Source organism: Eublepharis macularius, chromosome 9 (genome assembly GCF_028583425.1).
Source record: "Eublepharis macularius isolate TG4126 chromosome 9, MPM_Emac_v1.0, whole genome shotgun sequence".
Classification (NCBI taxonomy): domain Eukaryota; kingdom Metazoa; phylum Chordata; class Lepidosauria; order Squamata; family Eublepharidae; genus Eublepharis; species Eublepharis macularius.
The window spans coordinates 12,616,793-12,633,040 of NC_072798.1; the positions used below are offsets into that span (position 1 = coordinate 12,616,793).

A 16,248-nucleotide genomic window follows, 5' to 3' on the forward strand; every position below is an offset into this window, starting at 1 on the left:
ACAAAAGCTTGAAAAAAATCCTGGAGACGGGGCTCTCAAAAGGAACAAATTACAGTGAGGCCTTTTACCCACCAGACCTGTGTTTCTCTTTAGGAGGGCTGCTCTCCTTTTCTGGTGCTGCTGCTGTGCCTTGAAGCTGCATGGCAGGCTGAAGTTCAACTGGGGAAGACTGATTCTTGGATCTTCTGCCAAATGGCACCAGTATACCTAGTGAATTGCTGCCTGTCAGGTGAGTACTGAAGGCATAGGAAAAAGGTGGCAAGATTTTTTAAAATTTCCTGTTACGGTTAATTGGGTTGTTGGCATCTCACAAAGGAGGGAAAAACCCTCCCCTCTGTCATTTATTTTATTCAAGCAGCTGTGTGTGTTTTAAACATCTATTGCAAGCTTTTAAAAGTGGGCAAAAGGTGATACCTTCTAACCTCTGAAGTACCTTCAGCTCCAACCAGGTGGAGAAAAGCCAGGACTGGCTCTTTGCTTGGACTGGGCACTAAAAACACATTGGTGGGCCCCACGTTGGGGTTACTGGGTGAGCTGGTTGGACATAGAACTTGGGAAACCTTGGTTGCAATCACCGTTCAGTGATAATGCATGCAGAGTGATTTCAGGTCAGTCACCACCTACCGCACAAGGTTGGTGTGAGGACCAGACGTGGGACATAGAACCACGTTGGCCATCTTGCAGGAAGAGTGGGATGAAGATGCCATAGGAAAGGGTATGAGTGTAGGGAAAGATTGCATCAGCTGGCTCCAGTTCTGACCTCCATATATTCACAGGTCTTGTGCATATGCACCTCTATGTACAGTGTGGGACCCTTCGTTTTCCAGGATACCAGAGCACATATACTGAATCCTATGCACATTTGGATGCGTATGTCACAACAAGGCCCTTAAATGTATGGAGATTAGGAGTGAACCCCTGGATCAGACTTAGGGTTGCCATCCCCCAGGTAGTGGCTGGAGATCTCCCGGAATTACAACTGGTCTCCAGGCCACAGAGATCAGTTCACCTGGAGAAAATGGTACTTTTGGGGGCGGACTCTATTGAATTATGCTATGCCAAGGTCCTTTCCCTCCCCAAACCCCAGGTTTCTCCAGGTTTCACCCTCCAAATCTCCAGGAATTTCTCAGCTCGGAGCTGGCAACCCTAATCAGACCTCCGTAGGGCTGCCTGGAGCCCACCCACAATTATCACCAATGTCCAGACTACGGAGATCAGTTCCACTGGAGAAAATGTCTGCTTAGGAGGGTGGGCCCTATGGCATTATACTGAGGCCCCTCCTCTCCTCCGGCTCTGCCCCAGGAATTTCCCAACCTGGAATTGGCAACGCTGGTCCGCATTCCGCTGGTCCTCATTCATCGAATGCTCTGAAATGGTTTTTGTGCTCTTAAACTGTGGTACCTCTTCCTGGGAAGTCCCCTTGACCTTCATCATCTGCAATGAGCATTGCCAACTTTTTAGCCTTTAATAGTGGCTTTAGCACAAGAACACCGCCTTATACTGAGTCCAGCCCTTGGTCTTTTGAGGTCAGTCTTGTCTCTTCTGATGGGCAACCACTCTCCAAGGTCTCAGGTGGAAGTCTATCCCATCACCTACCACCTGATCCTTTAAACTAGAGGTGCTGGGAATTGAACCTGGAACCTTCTGCATGCTGAGCAGATGCTCTGCCATGGAGCCACAGCTCCTCCACAAATGGATGGGCAAACAGTGCCCATCTTTATGCTGACGAAAGCTGCACTTGCTGCCTTCAGCCAATCAAACTGCTGTTAAAAATCACAGCAGCAGGCTAGGCTGTTTTTCCATGGTCAGTTGGCAGCCTCACATAACTTGAGGAACTCTGGTGTTTTAGGGTTGCCAACCTCCAGGTGGTGACTGGAGATCTCCCAGAATTACAACTGACCTCCAGGCCACAGAGATCAGTTCCCTTGGGGGAAATGGCTGCTTTGGAGGGTGGATTTATGGCATTATAGCTAGCTGAAGTCCTGCCCCTTCCCAAATGCCACCCTCCCCAGACTCCACACCCCAAATCTCCAGGAATTTCCTAACCCAGAGCTGGCAACCTGAGGTGTTACCTACAAAAAAACCCCATTGACTTGCTAATTTAGTCCGTTTTCAAGGTGCTACAGAGCTTCCCGCTGGCTTGTTATTCTTATATTGTGTTTTATGATGAAAAAACTTCCTCCCTTCCAGAGAAGTGGAGTCGTCTGTACAAGTCACCTCAGTTTGGGTTCACTGTTTACGTTCATGCTTTCGCTGCCAACGCTCAACCGTTTTGCGCCTTTCTTGGCTGGCGCAGTGGATGAGGGCATATGACGCACTTACTCCTTAACTGAGAGGGAGCAACGTTGTCTGTAGCGCTGGGTCTCCTTCACGGCCCTCAAGGTTGCGCCGTGATCCTGCCAAGCTCGCCGAGGCAGCAGAGAAGGTCACGTAATGCTTTGGCCTTCGGGGAATGTGCCATTCCAGAAGGAGTTAAATGGAAATCTGCACACAAGAGCTCCTGCACACAGGGGTAGGGTTCGCAGCCTCCAGGCAGTGGCTGGATATATCCTGGAATTATAACTGCTGTCCAGAGGACAGAGATCAATTCCCCTAAAGAAATTGGCTGCCTTGAAAGGTGGACTTTATGACATTATACCCTGAGGAGGTCCTTTCCATCCCTAAATGCCACCCTCCTATGAGCCTTGGCAGATAATCGGATATGCAGCTGACCTCAGATGCTGGCCCTGTTGAGGCTGACAGGCTTGCAGTCTTTTTTGCCCCTCCCACAATGAGCCTCTGCCCTAAATTAGGGTTTCCAAAAGTGACAACAGCACACTGAAGCACTATGTATGTTCTGTGGGGCTCACTGGATCAGCACCAACTCAGAGTCTCTCTGTCTACACAAGACACCTTGGCACATGTTTGTCAAGTGTAGGGAGATGCAGTTAGCTGGGAAGCGTAGTTTAAAAAGACAGAGCCGGCGGAGATCACTCCTCAGAGGGTCTGTTAATTTCATCTTCGTCTCCCCAAAGGCAATGTCAATTTCACCTCTCCAGTCTAAAACTATGTGGGATGGCAACCAGAGGGCAGTGAGGAATGGAAATGGGCTGGAGCTGCCTTCCGGAACCGGGCTTGGACCTGGAGAGGTTATAATGGGCTGAAGTTTCCCTTCTGGCATTTCACAGCCTCTTCACACAGCTCCAGTGTATAGCAAAGACTTTGCCCTGCCGCTGGCTCTGTCTTTTTAAACTACCCTTCCCTACTACCGTTGCTTCTCCCAACAGGTGTTCTTCACGTGTCAGATGTCTTGTGCAAAGAGACTCGCATACTTTTGATTTTTTTGGCCATCCTTGGAGCAGGCCAAGATTTAGTCAGAAACAGTAAAGAAGTCACCCAAATAGTTTGCTCTAGCGGTTGAGATTTTCTGATGGACGGCTTCAAGGTAGACCGGCCGCTGCCCTTTGCAAGGTCATTCGATCAGAACAAAGCAAACCTGGAGTTCCCTTTAATAAGAGACCCTGCTGATGTGCTGATCTTCTATTCGCAAGGCTGGCTTTGGAATATCGATTACATGACAGAGCTCATCTCTCACTGGCGAGGAAATGGGAAGTTTGATGTACAGCGTTGTTGAATCCAGGACTCATCAGCAAGGGCTTGCAACAAAACAACAAAGGATATTTCATTTCTTTTGGAAATATTATGTGTTTAAATATGAGGAGGAGATACGGTTGGGGAGACTTGGCTCTGTTACCTTCTCTTTTCCCTTGTTTATTCTTTACTTGTGTGCGCTGCACAGTCCCGCACCTGCGTGGTTATGCCACTTCCGATGACATTACTGTGCAGGTGCAGAGGTGCGCCTCCTTCACAGCAGGCCGATTTGGGCCTCAAACAGGCCAAATTCGGCCCATTTGGGGCCCAAATTGGCTTGTGGTGAAGCACAGGAGTGCTCCCAGGGTGGTGTGATGACATCAGTAATGTTGTCTTGGCGACCCAGGTGTGTGCCCGGGAGGCTCGTTCTTGAGCCTTCCTCCCCTGCTGGCCAGGTAAGTGGAGGCTGGGGGGTGGAGGGTGGAAACAGAGGGTCCCCTGCCTCCATGAGGGGAATAGCATCCCTAGGAGGAGCTGTGGCTCAAGGGTAGAGGGTCTCCTCCCCGGTTCAATCCCCAACAACTCCAGCTAAAAGAATCAGGTGGTTGGTTATATGGGTTGAATTCAGTATAAGGCAGTTTATTGTGTTTGTGTATATGACTGTAAATAAAGTTCAGTATTTTGATGATGTGCGTGGATATGTGTGCCTGAATCATAGCTCTCTGGAGCTGCACTTGTTGCCCATCTGACCGAGAGTATTAAAACCGTCGTTGGGAATATTATTTATAGTCCACCATTCTCACCAAGACTCAAGTAGGCTTACACAGTGTGAGACAAATATGATCGATGGCCGGGATATCCAATGAACAATGCAACAGTGTTTGAATATCAAAAATCAGAAAACAGAGCTTAAAAAATAAGCAATGGCACATTAAACAATCCAGGTAGACATCTGAAATATGTTGTTCTCTGATATTATGAGATCGGAAATGCATAATTTTTTACATCTCACCTTTGAAATTCACACAATAATGGCTTCAATCCAATGCTCTGCCCTGGCCTGGATAGCCCAGGTGAGCCTAATCTCATCAGATCTCAGAAGCTAAGCAGGGTCAGACTTGGTTAGTAATTGGATGGGAGACCTCCAAGGAAGACCTGGGATGTTATGCAGAGGCAGGAAATGCAGGGCTTTTTTTCAGTTGGAATGCGGTGGAACGGAGTTCCGGCACCTCTTAAAAATGGTCACATGGTTGGTGGCCCCGCCCCCTGATCTCCAGACAGAGGGGAGTTTAGATTGCCCTCCATGCCATGGCAATCTAAACTCCCCTCTGTCTGGAGATCAGGGGGCGGGGCCACCAACCATGTGACCATTTTTGCCAAGGGCGATTTAAACTTTAAAAAACTCCCCCCTTGTTCCAGCTGACCCAAAGTGATGTCACTGTGTGGTCCTGGGAGCGTGCGCGCACTTTGCTCACGCGCATGTGGTACCAGGGGCACTACCTCCCACCAAGAGTTGCCCCGTGTGCTGGCAACCCACTGAGTTCCACCACCTCTTTCCCCAGAAGAAAAGCCCTGAGGAAATGTCAAATCATCTCTGTTAATCTTTTGCCTTGAAACCCCCAGCAAGGGTTGCCGTATGTTGGCTGCGACTTGAGGGCACTTTCCACCATCATCATTGATAAAACCGTAGGCTCTTGTCAGATCTCAGAAGCTAAGCGAGGTCAGCCTTGGTTAGTAATTGGATGGGAGACTTCCATTGAAGACCAGGCTTGCAGAGGCAGGCAGTGGCAAACCACTTGTTAGTCACTTGCCATGAAAACCCCACGAGGGGTTGCTATACATCAGCTATGACTTGAGGGCACTCTCCAAATCCAACAATCTATCAGAGGAAGGTGCTGATGGTTCGGAGTGCTGCATGCTTTTCCAAGTAGTCCCTTATGGACCCGGGAAAGTAGATTTCTGGGGTTACATAACTTCTGTGAAGTAATAGCTCCATGAGTCCATGGTAGTGTTGCAAACTTCTAGGTAAGGCCTGGAGATCTCCTGGAATTGCAATTGATCTCCAGATTTTAGAGATCACTTCCTCTGGAGAAAATGGCTGCTTTGGAGGGTGGACTCTATAGCATTGTACTCCACTGAGATTCCTTCTCTCTCCAAATCCTGCCGTCCCCAGGCTCCGCCCCCAAATATCGAGGAATTTCCCAGCTGAGAATTGGCAACTGTACTTGGAGGAGGGAGCTGTTTGCAGCAGCCAGCAGGAGTGTATCTGTGATGGGGAATATGTGAGCTTGTGTAAGGGTGTGGAAGTTCCTCCATACTTGTAAAGCCTGTATCAGCCAGGAATGTATCTACAAGCTGCGATTCCTCTTGTTCTGAAAACTGACCCCTGCAAGGGATTGTCCCAAAGTTATTGACTGGAACATGGGAAATTTTATAGAGTGGCTTAGTTCTGAATATGGTCCGTATGTGTGCAGCGATATTCTTAGCTGTATCACAATCCTTGGGGCTGTAAAGATCTAGGGTGCAACATCATTTGGAATTTTGTGTACAGTTTTGGTCACCCCATCCCCAAAAGAATTGCAAAAGTGTAGCAAAATGTTTGTGGGGTTGGAGCCTTGACCCTACAAGGAGAGAATGAAGAGCTTGAGGCTCATTTAGAAAAAGCAAGTTTAGAAAACACTAAAATAAGGATACGCTTGAGCCTTGTAAAGTTATGCAAGATGTGAAGAAAGGAGATAAAAAGAACTCTGTCCTTATGCTGGAACTCAGGGGCAGCCAGTGATATTGATGGGCAATAAGTTTAAAACAGGAACAACGAGGCACTCTACAGAATGTATAATTATTGTATGGATCTCACTGCTTCAACATGAGCAGCTGGCCACTAACTCTGATGGCTTTGAAAGGAGATGGGACACAGTCATGGAAGAGAGGTCCCCTTGATGATGGCTAGATTGACTCTTCACGTTCACCTCTGAATGTCAGTTTCTAGGGGCAAAATTGTAAAGAGTCCAGTAGCACCTTTAAGACTAACCAACTTTATTGTTGCATAAGCTTTTGAGAACCACAGCTCTCTTCATCAGATGCATGAAGGGTATGAAGAAACTGGCCAGAGATATATAGGTGGTGAGGGGAACAGAGAGAGGGAGGGAGTTTCTAGGAGGAGAACAATACAGAGAGGTGCTGAGCTCTGCCCCACTTATGGGACTTCCGGGACCACTTTGGGAAACAGGATGCTGGGCTTGATGGACCCTTGGCCAGAACCAGTTGGGCTCTTCTTGTAGTCCTATGCATAATCTGAGGTTGGGCTGAGGATAATATGCTACCTTGTTGATAGATAAGGGCAAGGTTCCTCATTAAAGGTTGTGACGGTTGTCGGTTTTGATATTAGGTCATTGGGCTTGATAGCTTTATTTGGAAGCCTGCAGGGCGCTTGATGTTGATGCATTCACCCTAACGTGGTGGTGAATATGCTTGTCAGATGTGTCCATCCTTCCCTTGAAGGTTTCTGAAGCCTCCTCCTTCCCCGTCTCCAGGAGACACCAGCCATTCCGTGCCTTCTTGTCCAGCGTTGACAAGAGGTCCCTTTAGAACACGCGTCTACCTCAAAGGGGAGGGGATCTTTACATGGAAGACTTAAATAGGGATTCCTACATGACAACCACACCTTGTGTTGTATTCCAGGTGACCTGTAGCTACCCAAAGCTTTGGACCAGCAACGGCGCAGAGGATGAAGGTATGTGGATATTCCATTTGTGTTTTCTCTGTTTCTCGTTGATCATGTATGCTGTCTCTAGGAATTTCAGCTGTTGTGCATTTTTCGAAAGGCTTAAGTAGAAATGTAACGATGATTGTTTGTGACCAGTAAACTCATAGATTAAACCGTAAAGAACAAGATGATTATATCCAAAGGTAGAAGCTCCAATGAAATCAACGGAAAACACTTTTATTTCCAGTCTTAAAAGATTAATATTACGATGGCAATAAAATTAATCTAGATAGTTTCCAGTAAGCATATTTAAATGAATAGGTCTGTGATTGAATGATAAGGATTTGACAGAGGGGAAGAGAGAGTTTATGACTTATTTTAATCTCAGCAGAAACCCCCCTTCCAAGATCTCTCTATAAATCTGAGCCGCAGAAAAAATCTAAAGAATACATCTAAATGTCAGGTTTAAACAAATGGTGCATTTTTTAAAAAAAAATACCTGTTATAATAACAGTGTTATGAATTAATAGAAGTTAAAATATACAGAGGAGAAATGTTAAAAATGAATTACCATCTGAAATGATGAAAAGAAACTTCTCAGCTATTCATTGTTTGGAAAGGCAATCTAACAGTACAATCCTGTGTGTGTGTTATGTGCCGTCAAGTCGTCTCCAATCTATAGCGACCCTATGAATGAAAGACCTCCAAAACGTTCTATGTTTAACAGACTTGCTCAGATCCTGCAAACTGGAGGACATGGCTTCTTTTATTGGGTCCAGCCACCTCGTTTTAGGTCTTCCTCTTTTCTTGCTGCCTTCCACTTTTCCTAGCATTATTGACTTTTCCAGAGAATCTTGTCTTCTCATGATGTGACCAAAGTACAATAGCTTTAGTACAATCCTAAGCAGAGTTAAAGTCTTCTAATGCCATTGAAGACAATGAGCTTACAAGGGGTAACTCTGTTTTGGATTACATTGTAAACATTGAATCAAGCGTACATTTATCTTTGTGTAATGGTGATCATTTAAAGGGGGGACATGCCATTTTTAAAGAATTTTTATTAGGTGAGAATATTAATATACAACTTTCAGATAACATCTCATTATCCTTTTCCCCCACTCTTTCCCGCCCCCCCTTTTTCCAGGACTTCCAACAGCTTTCCAACCCTATATCCTAATCTATTCCCAATCTGTCCCCTTTTCCTGTAACTCCTTATCTCATGTTTACTTACTCTTTTATTCTGGGGGGACATGCCATTTTTTAAAAAAATCTACTTTATTAATTCTATAATGAATCAATTAACCATAAACCAATTAACCTCCCAGGTCTGCCTTATTTTGCTTAGGTAGCTCTATAACGCTCCATGCACACTGGATCCAGCCAAAGTTAAGCACTGTTAAGTCTCCTTAATTTCAGTGGAAGAACTGAGCCCCATACCTAAATCTCAGTGCCAAAAAGTGCTTAATTTTGACTAGATTGTACGCATGATCAGGTGACAACGTATACTTCAATACAGGTAGCTGCATTTTTTAGGTTTGTCACCCAGTTGTCACAAATATTAATTGGGTGCACTTTGACTTGTTACTCCATCAATTAATTGACTGAGTGCATGAATAAAAGGATTTTAAAAGGGGAGAAATGCACCTTCCCAAAGAGACATTCCCTGCTGGGCAAGATAACTGAGAATGCCTCTTCTAAGACGATGTCTACCAACTGTGAATTTTGTGAGCGCTTGCATTAAAAGTCTTTTAATTTTTGTTTGTAAGTCTTGCCAGGGATACTTTTTTAGTTGATAAAAATTTTTCTTATTAGCTGGCAAAGCGATCCTTGCTACAAAAAACTGGGGTGAACCTTGTCCCGATTTTCATCTGTGAAATGTTGGAGAGTGCGTACTGTATTCTTGGCATCTACAATTAGAGTAGAAATCTGTTCAGGTTAATGCTGGAAGTGCCAATCAGTACTGCGACAATCTGTGCTAAAGCTCTTCCGTGCCACTTTTCCCATTTCAGGGGTTACACAGAGGGACAGCCACGGCTCTGGCTCTCTTGCTTTCGGCTTCTTTCATCTCTTATTCCTGGAGCATACCTCAGGTAAGAAAATGTTGGGATCACTGGCTCAGCCGCACAGCACAAAATGAATTCCACGTGCATTGTAGAGTACACTCTATTGCAGAGTACACTCTTAGACTGCAATCCTAAACAGAGTTACTCCAGTTTAAGTACATTGATTTCAGTGGGTTTAGATTGGCGTATCTCTGTTTAGGATTGCACTGTTAGAGTGGAAATACACGCTGTGAATTACTTGGGGATGCTCAAGTGCAGAATTTTGTGCACGGTCCTCAATTCATGTGCAGGCTGTTCTTGCTTGGCGCATGTGCCTGCCGCTTTCGCAGGAGCTCCCTTTGTGTGATTGCATTTGCAAGTGTGTCTGGAGGGTGGAGTGCCAACAGAGCTCTGTTTTCTCTGTGAGAACAAGTAATGTAGGCACCTTTGACTTGCCAATTTGCATTTCTTTAAAGTGTGAGAAAGTGTCAAGATCTGCATTTCAATGAATGGATGTGGGGGAGTCTGGGATACTTTTAGCAGTTGAGGAGGAACTGATATCAAACACTTGAATGTATGCAGGGGTCATTTCGTAGAAAAAGAGCTGGAGGAACTCATTAGCATAACTTATTAGCATAACTCATTAGCATATGCCACACCCCTTGCCATCACTGGAAGTGTGTCATTGGCATAACTGATTTGCATATGCCCCACCCCCTGACATCACCTATCCTGGCTGTTTTGGACCCAATCCTACCCATTTAGGGCCAAAATTGGGCCCAAAATGGCAAAAAGGGGCTGAAAATGGCCAAAAGGGGCCCAAAATGGTCAGATTCGGGCCGCTGCTGAGTGGGAGAGTGATCCACCACCCATCAGAGGCCCGATCTGGGCCATTTCGGCCCCAATCCAGGCTGAAACGGGCCCAAAATGGCCGAGAGTCAGGTGGGCGGGGCCACCTGACATGTGACCTCTTTGGGGAACTGCCAGAACTGCGTTCCTGTGCATTCCCCCTCGAAATGAGCCCTGAATGTATGCATGTGGAGAAAATGGAAATGTAACCGTGTGAGCTAGTGCATAGGAAGTGGGAGGGGGAACACGTGAAACGAGGTTCACTTGAGCGTCCCTAAGTACTTAGTAAGGTCTATTTCCACTCTTAGTTATGTTGTTCTTTTCTCTCTCATTTTGGTATGCAGGGTCACTTCCAAAGAAGAAACTGGACACCTCAGGCTATGCTCTATTTAAAAGGTGCACGTAAGTCTCGCCACCAATTTCTCCTTGGCAGTTGTTCCAAGCGGATCTTTCCTCCTTTCGTAGCACTTACAGATTGCAAACGTTCATTTATATTTTACAGTGTTGGCAAAGTGGTAGTTTGAGTTGTCCTAAGATCACATGATGACCTTAGTTTGATCTAGAACATGGCTCAGGGAATGATGTACAAGTAGGATTGCCAACTCCGGCTTGGGAAATTCCTGGAGATCTGAGGGAGGTGCTTGGAGACAGCAGAGAGAATGCCAGGTCCCGCACTGAGGTTGTTAATAGAAGATGTGTTTGTTGCTGTTCATGTTAAAGTTGTTTTAAGCCATTTCTCCTTCTTGTCATCTTTATCTGTGGACCCAGAAATATCATTCTTCTAGTGCTCAGGTTATGAAGGAGAAAGCAGGAGTGCTTAACGATAATCGCAAGCCAATGCTCGGCGCATTACCAGATTGATCCGCCTTGTAACTCTCTTAAACCTTCACAAATTATCTTAGTCAGGGAACTTCCGGCCACGTCCTTCAGTAATTCAAGCACTGCTTTCCTCATCCCCTTTTAAACGAATCTTTGAGAATTTTGGCCATCAGTTCTCGGCCTAGATTTCTTTCTGTGGGGTCCATGCTTGGACCATCTTCCACGGGACGCACGTTGGAAGATGCAGTGAATATGAAATTCTTTAAGACACAAAGTTTTTAATGGGTTGAAGTGGGAGACTAGATAGCCGTGGCTCTTCCCATTCATTCTTTCCCTATGATGTCATGGGGTGGTCCCTAGTGATGTCACAGCGCATAACATTACTAACAATAGTATTTCTATGCACAACTAGGAATCATACCACATGTTCCCTGTGAATGTGTGTAGTCACAGTCTTGTAGAGATGGACTTTTTGCCACGTTAAAAACAAACATGGAAATGATGCACGTGCTTGACACAGAATTTAGTTAGTTCGTATCAAATGGATGGACTCTTGTTTCTAAGAGCCAAGCTACAAGTGACGAATGACATTTGAACGGCAAGTGAACAGACTCACATAGTGATCAAGTGGAGCGCAAGTGGAGCGCAAGTAAACAGGGAGGAATACACTTGAGTCTGTTCACTTGCCTTTCAAGTGTCATTCGTCACTTGTAGCTTGGCCCTAAGTTACACGATAGCTGCAAGTCTCCATAAAGCAGGCATACACTGAAATATTACAACAAAAACAGACATGATGAAAATGTGAGAAAAAGTTCCAAAGCCCGAGTCCCAAGGCCAAAACCTGAGATCTGGCAAGCCCGAGGGGGCATGGGAAAGAGAAGGGCTCTCTGCTTTGCTTTAGAGTTTTTAAAGGTCTCTGGTATCATATGTGAAATTTGGTGATGTGGAACAGAAAGGAGATTTGAGTCATATATGGTATCTACTAGCTGTGGATGGCCCACAGGTGGATCCCCCCCCCCAAATCTGCTAAGTGGGGAACTAGGGTTACCAACCTCAAGGAGAGGCCTGGAGATCTTCCAGAATTACAACTAATTTGCCATCCACAGAAATAACAACAACATTCGATTTATATACCGCCCTTCAGGACAACTTAATGCTCACTCAAAGCGGTTTACAAAGTATGTTATTATTATCCTCACAACAATCACCCTGTGAGGTGGGTGGGGCTGAGAGAGCTCCAGTGAGCTGACTGACCCAAGGTCACCCAGATGGCTTCAAGTGCAGGGGTGGGGAATCAAACCCAGTTCTCCAGGTTAGAGTCCTGTCGCTCTTAACCACTACACCAAACTGGCTCCCCCAGAGGATATGACAGTTTTGGAGGGCAGACACTATGATATCATATCCCTGCTGAGCTCCTTCCCAAATTTCCAGGAATTTTCCAAGCTGGATTTGGCAACCCTAGGGGCAACCAGGGCTTGGATACTGATTTCTGCAAACTCCCAGGTTCACAGAAAAATATGAAAAGTGAAAAACTGTGGGATTAAATGCAATCGGGGGAAGAAATTTAAATGCTGTGGTCTCATAAGATGGCTTTGCAAGATCTCCCTGAAATCTGTAATTGCTTTCCACGTAGCCTTTATATCGGCATCCCAGACTGCTTGAATATGTGATTGCCAACAGGGTTCTGCAAATGTCCTATGTGATGTGATCCCCATTTTAGTTGCATGTTGTTGCATTTCAGAGGGTCGTCGATTCATCTCGGAGGAGAGCCAGAGGAAGGATCTTTATGACAGATTGCAGCTAGGTAAGTGAGATTGTGCAGAAGCTAGAGATGGGATGCTGATAAATCCTGGTTTAAAGGATTACACAGATTTATAGAGGATTGTTCCATCAGTGGCTCAGTGGAGCTTCCATGTTCAGTAGCAATGTACCTTTGCATACCAGTTGCTGATGCAATCACAGAGGAAGCTTTGGCTTCTGTTCCCTGCTTGTAAGTCATCTGATTGGCTGCTTTGTGAAACAAGATGCTGCTCTAAGTGAACCCGAGGCTGCTGTTATGCTCTTGATTTTATGCCATATTTATTTGGTTTTTAAAAAAAATAAGAACAGTTTATTATGACATGATAACACTGTTTCTGCCATTAGGCAATATTCACGGTGTCATAGCATGTCAGCACTAACCTGCTCAAACTATTAAAAATACAGTGGTCTATTCCCCCCAAGCTAGTAAGCAAAGGGGAAAGAGCTATTCGGTCACCAATTACTGATTAAAGTACTTTTTTTTTTTTGCAGTTTTCTGCCTTTTGCCTGTTGCTGCCTCCAGTTTTAAAAGGCACTTGAGTTAAATTTTTAAAATCCCTTTTACATGTGACTTACTATTTAGATGTCTCAGTGTCCCTTTGCTGTCTGCTCATTGTGGTCATCATGAATTTGCTTCCCCCTGTGTTTACTGAAGGCAGTGGATGTATACCTCTGCAATTTGATTTTTATTCTGAGCTGATTAGCACTGGTAGGCCATGACATCAGGAATAGTATCTAATCATTGAAATGGAAATGGCACCCGTTCATAATGGTGTAATGGGGTAATTTTGCCAGTTTCGTTTTAAAAAGAAAACAGCAACCGTGGTAAGCCATTAAGGATTAACAACCAAAACTGCAACAACTACAGTTGCAGTGGCCTAGTCTTGTAGAATAAGTGGCCACTGCATTCTCATCATGAGCTTCACCAGCAACAATCTGATCGAGTGCTCTCATGTCTAATTGAGGGAGCTGAGCAACGTAAGTTTGCCAGACAATTGTGCTGGCGTTGAAGTTCACAGCATGAGTAATATTGGCTGGTTATCTTTCTGTAAAGTTTGCAAGTGGGACAAAGTGTTTGGATTTGTTTTTGTCTTTGCAGAAACACGCAGCCAAAATACAAACCCTTTAACACTTTCTGAAGCGGCAGCATTATTTCTTTCCACTCTACGGAAAGCACAAGATGAAGGTAAGAGCATGTTTTGCTCTACTCGTTCCTTGGCATTTTATTGTAAATGCAGACATGCTTGTTATTTCATGGGGTTGGATCATTTGGAACTTTCCTGCGGATGGTGACGACTTCCTGTTAGTGCTGCCATGCCAAACCATAGAGTTTCTGGTGATTCCTAGAGCTACCCTATGTCACTTCTGGACCTTACTGCCCTTCCGTAATGTAGTTGGCATAGTCTGGAAGCAAAATGCTTCTAATATAAAACCACTTTATACTGTGTTGGACTGTTTGTACGTGTAACTGTACTGTCTACTCCAGTGGGTTTCAGTCTTTCCGGAACTGGACCTCACCTTCTCCAACCAGGCAACAACATGGGTCCCACTGAGCTGCAAATCTTGTGATACTGGAGTCACATGATAGGAAGAGAAGGGGCTAGAGTTGTGACTTCTCTGATGGGGTGGGGAATTCCATGCTGCATGTACAAGTGGAACATTGACAGACAATGTGAGCAGAACCACAAGTGACAAAAGGCACAGATTGGACACTTGTCAGCTTCCCTCAAGTTTTGATGGGAAATGTAGGCAGCTTGGCGGAATGTTGGACAAGTGACAGTTGAAAAGTCCATTGGACAGCCGTCGGAGAGCCAAGCTGCGAGACCAGGACGCCAACATTTCCCGCCAAAACTTGAGGGAAGCTGACCAGTGTCCAATCTGTGCCTTTTGTCACTTGTGGTTCTGCTCTGTGTTAGGTTGGGAAGTAGCCAGGCTATAGGAAGAGCGGGAACGCAGGAGATACTTCCACCAAAGATGATAGGTTGGGCCCAATTTAAGGGGGGGTGGGCAGCAGATTGTTCCCAGGGCACCATTCAGTCAGCCCATACTATTGCTTTTCTCCAGGGTAATTTTTAGAGCAATTTTTCCACATTTATCTTGCCTTGTATTGCATGTGGAATCTGTGGTATTCACAGTGAACTTACATTTCTTAGGACACAGTGCCAGGTTTCAGGATGTATGAATATGTCCCCTCACCTGAAAAAACTGCACCAGTCTTGTCACAGCATTTGGCTTCCCTTCTAATTCCCTGGAGTCAGGAAGTGTGTTTAGTTGAAACATCAATGAGAACATTAATTTCAGTAATAATGCAAGTACGCTTTATAGCACAGTCGGTAGAATTCTTCTTAAGAACCATGTGTTCCCATATAAACATACCTGTCTATTAAGATTCTCCTTAGATGTGTTTTTTTGTGTACCCCTACTGTCTGAAGTAAGGCAGGTGGCTTCTCGTACAGTGGGACGAAAACTGTGGACATCCTTTTTCAGGGAGGTCTAGCTTGCTCTTTCCTCCTTAGCTTTTAGACGGCAAGCCAAAGTGGCTGTTTTATCAAAGAGTTTTGAGGATATTTGACTGTCTAGGTTTGGAGTCCGAAGGAGGACATCAGATAAAGATTTGAATTCAGGAACTGCAGGAAAAGGTGGACCTTCAGATAATCTGGTAGCCACCTTCACTGATTCTTTCTGTAGCTACCATGAATGGTATATCCTTTTGTCTGTTTTTCCCCCCCACAGATGAAGAAGAGGCCAATGAGAAACCTGGATACATTGCCGATGGCCTATTAAACTGGTGAAAAGTTCTCAACGTTCAATAGAAATGACCCTAGATGTATCTAGAACATATTTTCTTGTCTAAGAGGAAACCTCAGCTACTCCCATTCATCTCTTCAGCCCTTTTGCCTCAGCCACCCACTGTATCTTCTTAACATGAATTGCCCCGCAGTACGAATGCAACATAATTCATCGCTGTTGTTCAGCTTAGAAACTTGTTTTGCATGCACTTACTATGGCTCTGAGTTCATGTCCTTCATCATTGGTTTTTATTTCCTCTTTGGCTTTACAAACCTATCAAGGTAAAAGGACCACAAAAAAAAATTCCTAACCATCATGCATTAGGGTTGCCAGCTCCAAGTTAGGAAATTCCTGAAGATCTGGGGGATGAAACCTGGAGAAAGTGGTGTTTGGGGAGGGAAAGGACCTTGGCATGGCATAATTCCATAGGGTCCACCCCAAAAGTAGCCATTTTCTGCAGGTGATCTCTGTGGCCTGGAGACCAGTTGTAATTCCAGGAGATCTCCAGCCACTACCTGGAGGCTGGCAACCCTATCATGCATGCATTGGTAGGTAAGGGGCTTCCAAAGCTTTGGTTGCTGAAAATTTGAAACGAAAAGAAATTGGCACAACAAAATTAGGTCAAACCTTCGATTAATCTTTTCTCCTCCAACATTAGGCAATTCGGGGTGC

At 45.1% G+C, this 16,248-nt stretch overlaps 1 protein-coding gene across 1 annotated transcript; it reads left to right on the plus strand.

Moving 5' to 3' along the window:
• Positions 1–204: 204 nt before the first annotated feature.
• On the plus strand, positions 205–15,578 carry SPX (spexin hormone). Its single transcript, XM_054987885.1, has 7 exons — positions 205–229; positions 7,252–7,303; positions 9,286–9,366; positions 10,512–10,569; positions 12,728–12,790; positions 13,886–13,972; positions 15,520–15,578. The coding sequence occupies exons 2-7, from the start codon at positions 7,298–7,300 to the stop codon at positions 15,576–15,578; spliced, it is 354 nt and encodes a 117-aa protein (XP_054843860.1). The 5' UTR covers positions 205–229; positions 7,252–7,297.
• The last annotated feature ends 670 nt before the right edge of the window (positions 15,579–16,248 follow it).

Excerpts from the sequence above, each read along its gene's own strand:
- SPX (XM_054987885.1), top strand. Across the intron at positions 9,367-10,511 it reads ATTCCTGGAGCATACCTCAG|GGTCACTTCCAAAGAAGAAA; the intron begins GTAAGAAAATGT and ends TTTGGTATGCAG. Across the intron at positions 10,570-12,727 it reads GCTCTATTTAAAAGGTGCAC|AGGGTCGTCGATTCATCTCG; the intron begins GTAAGTCTCGCC and ends GTTGCATTTCAG.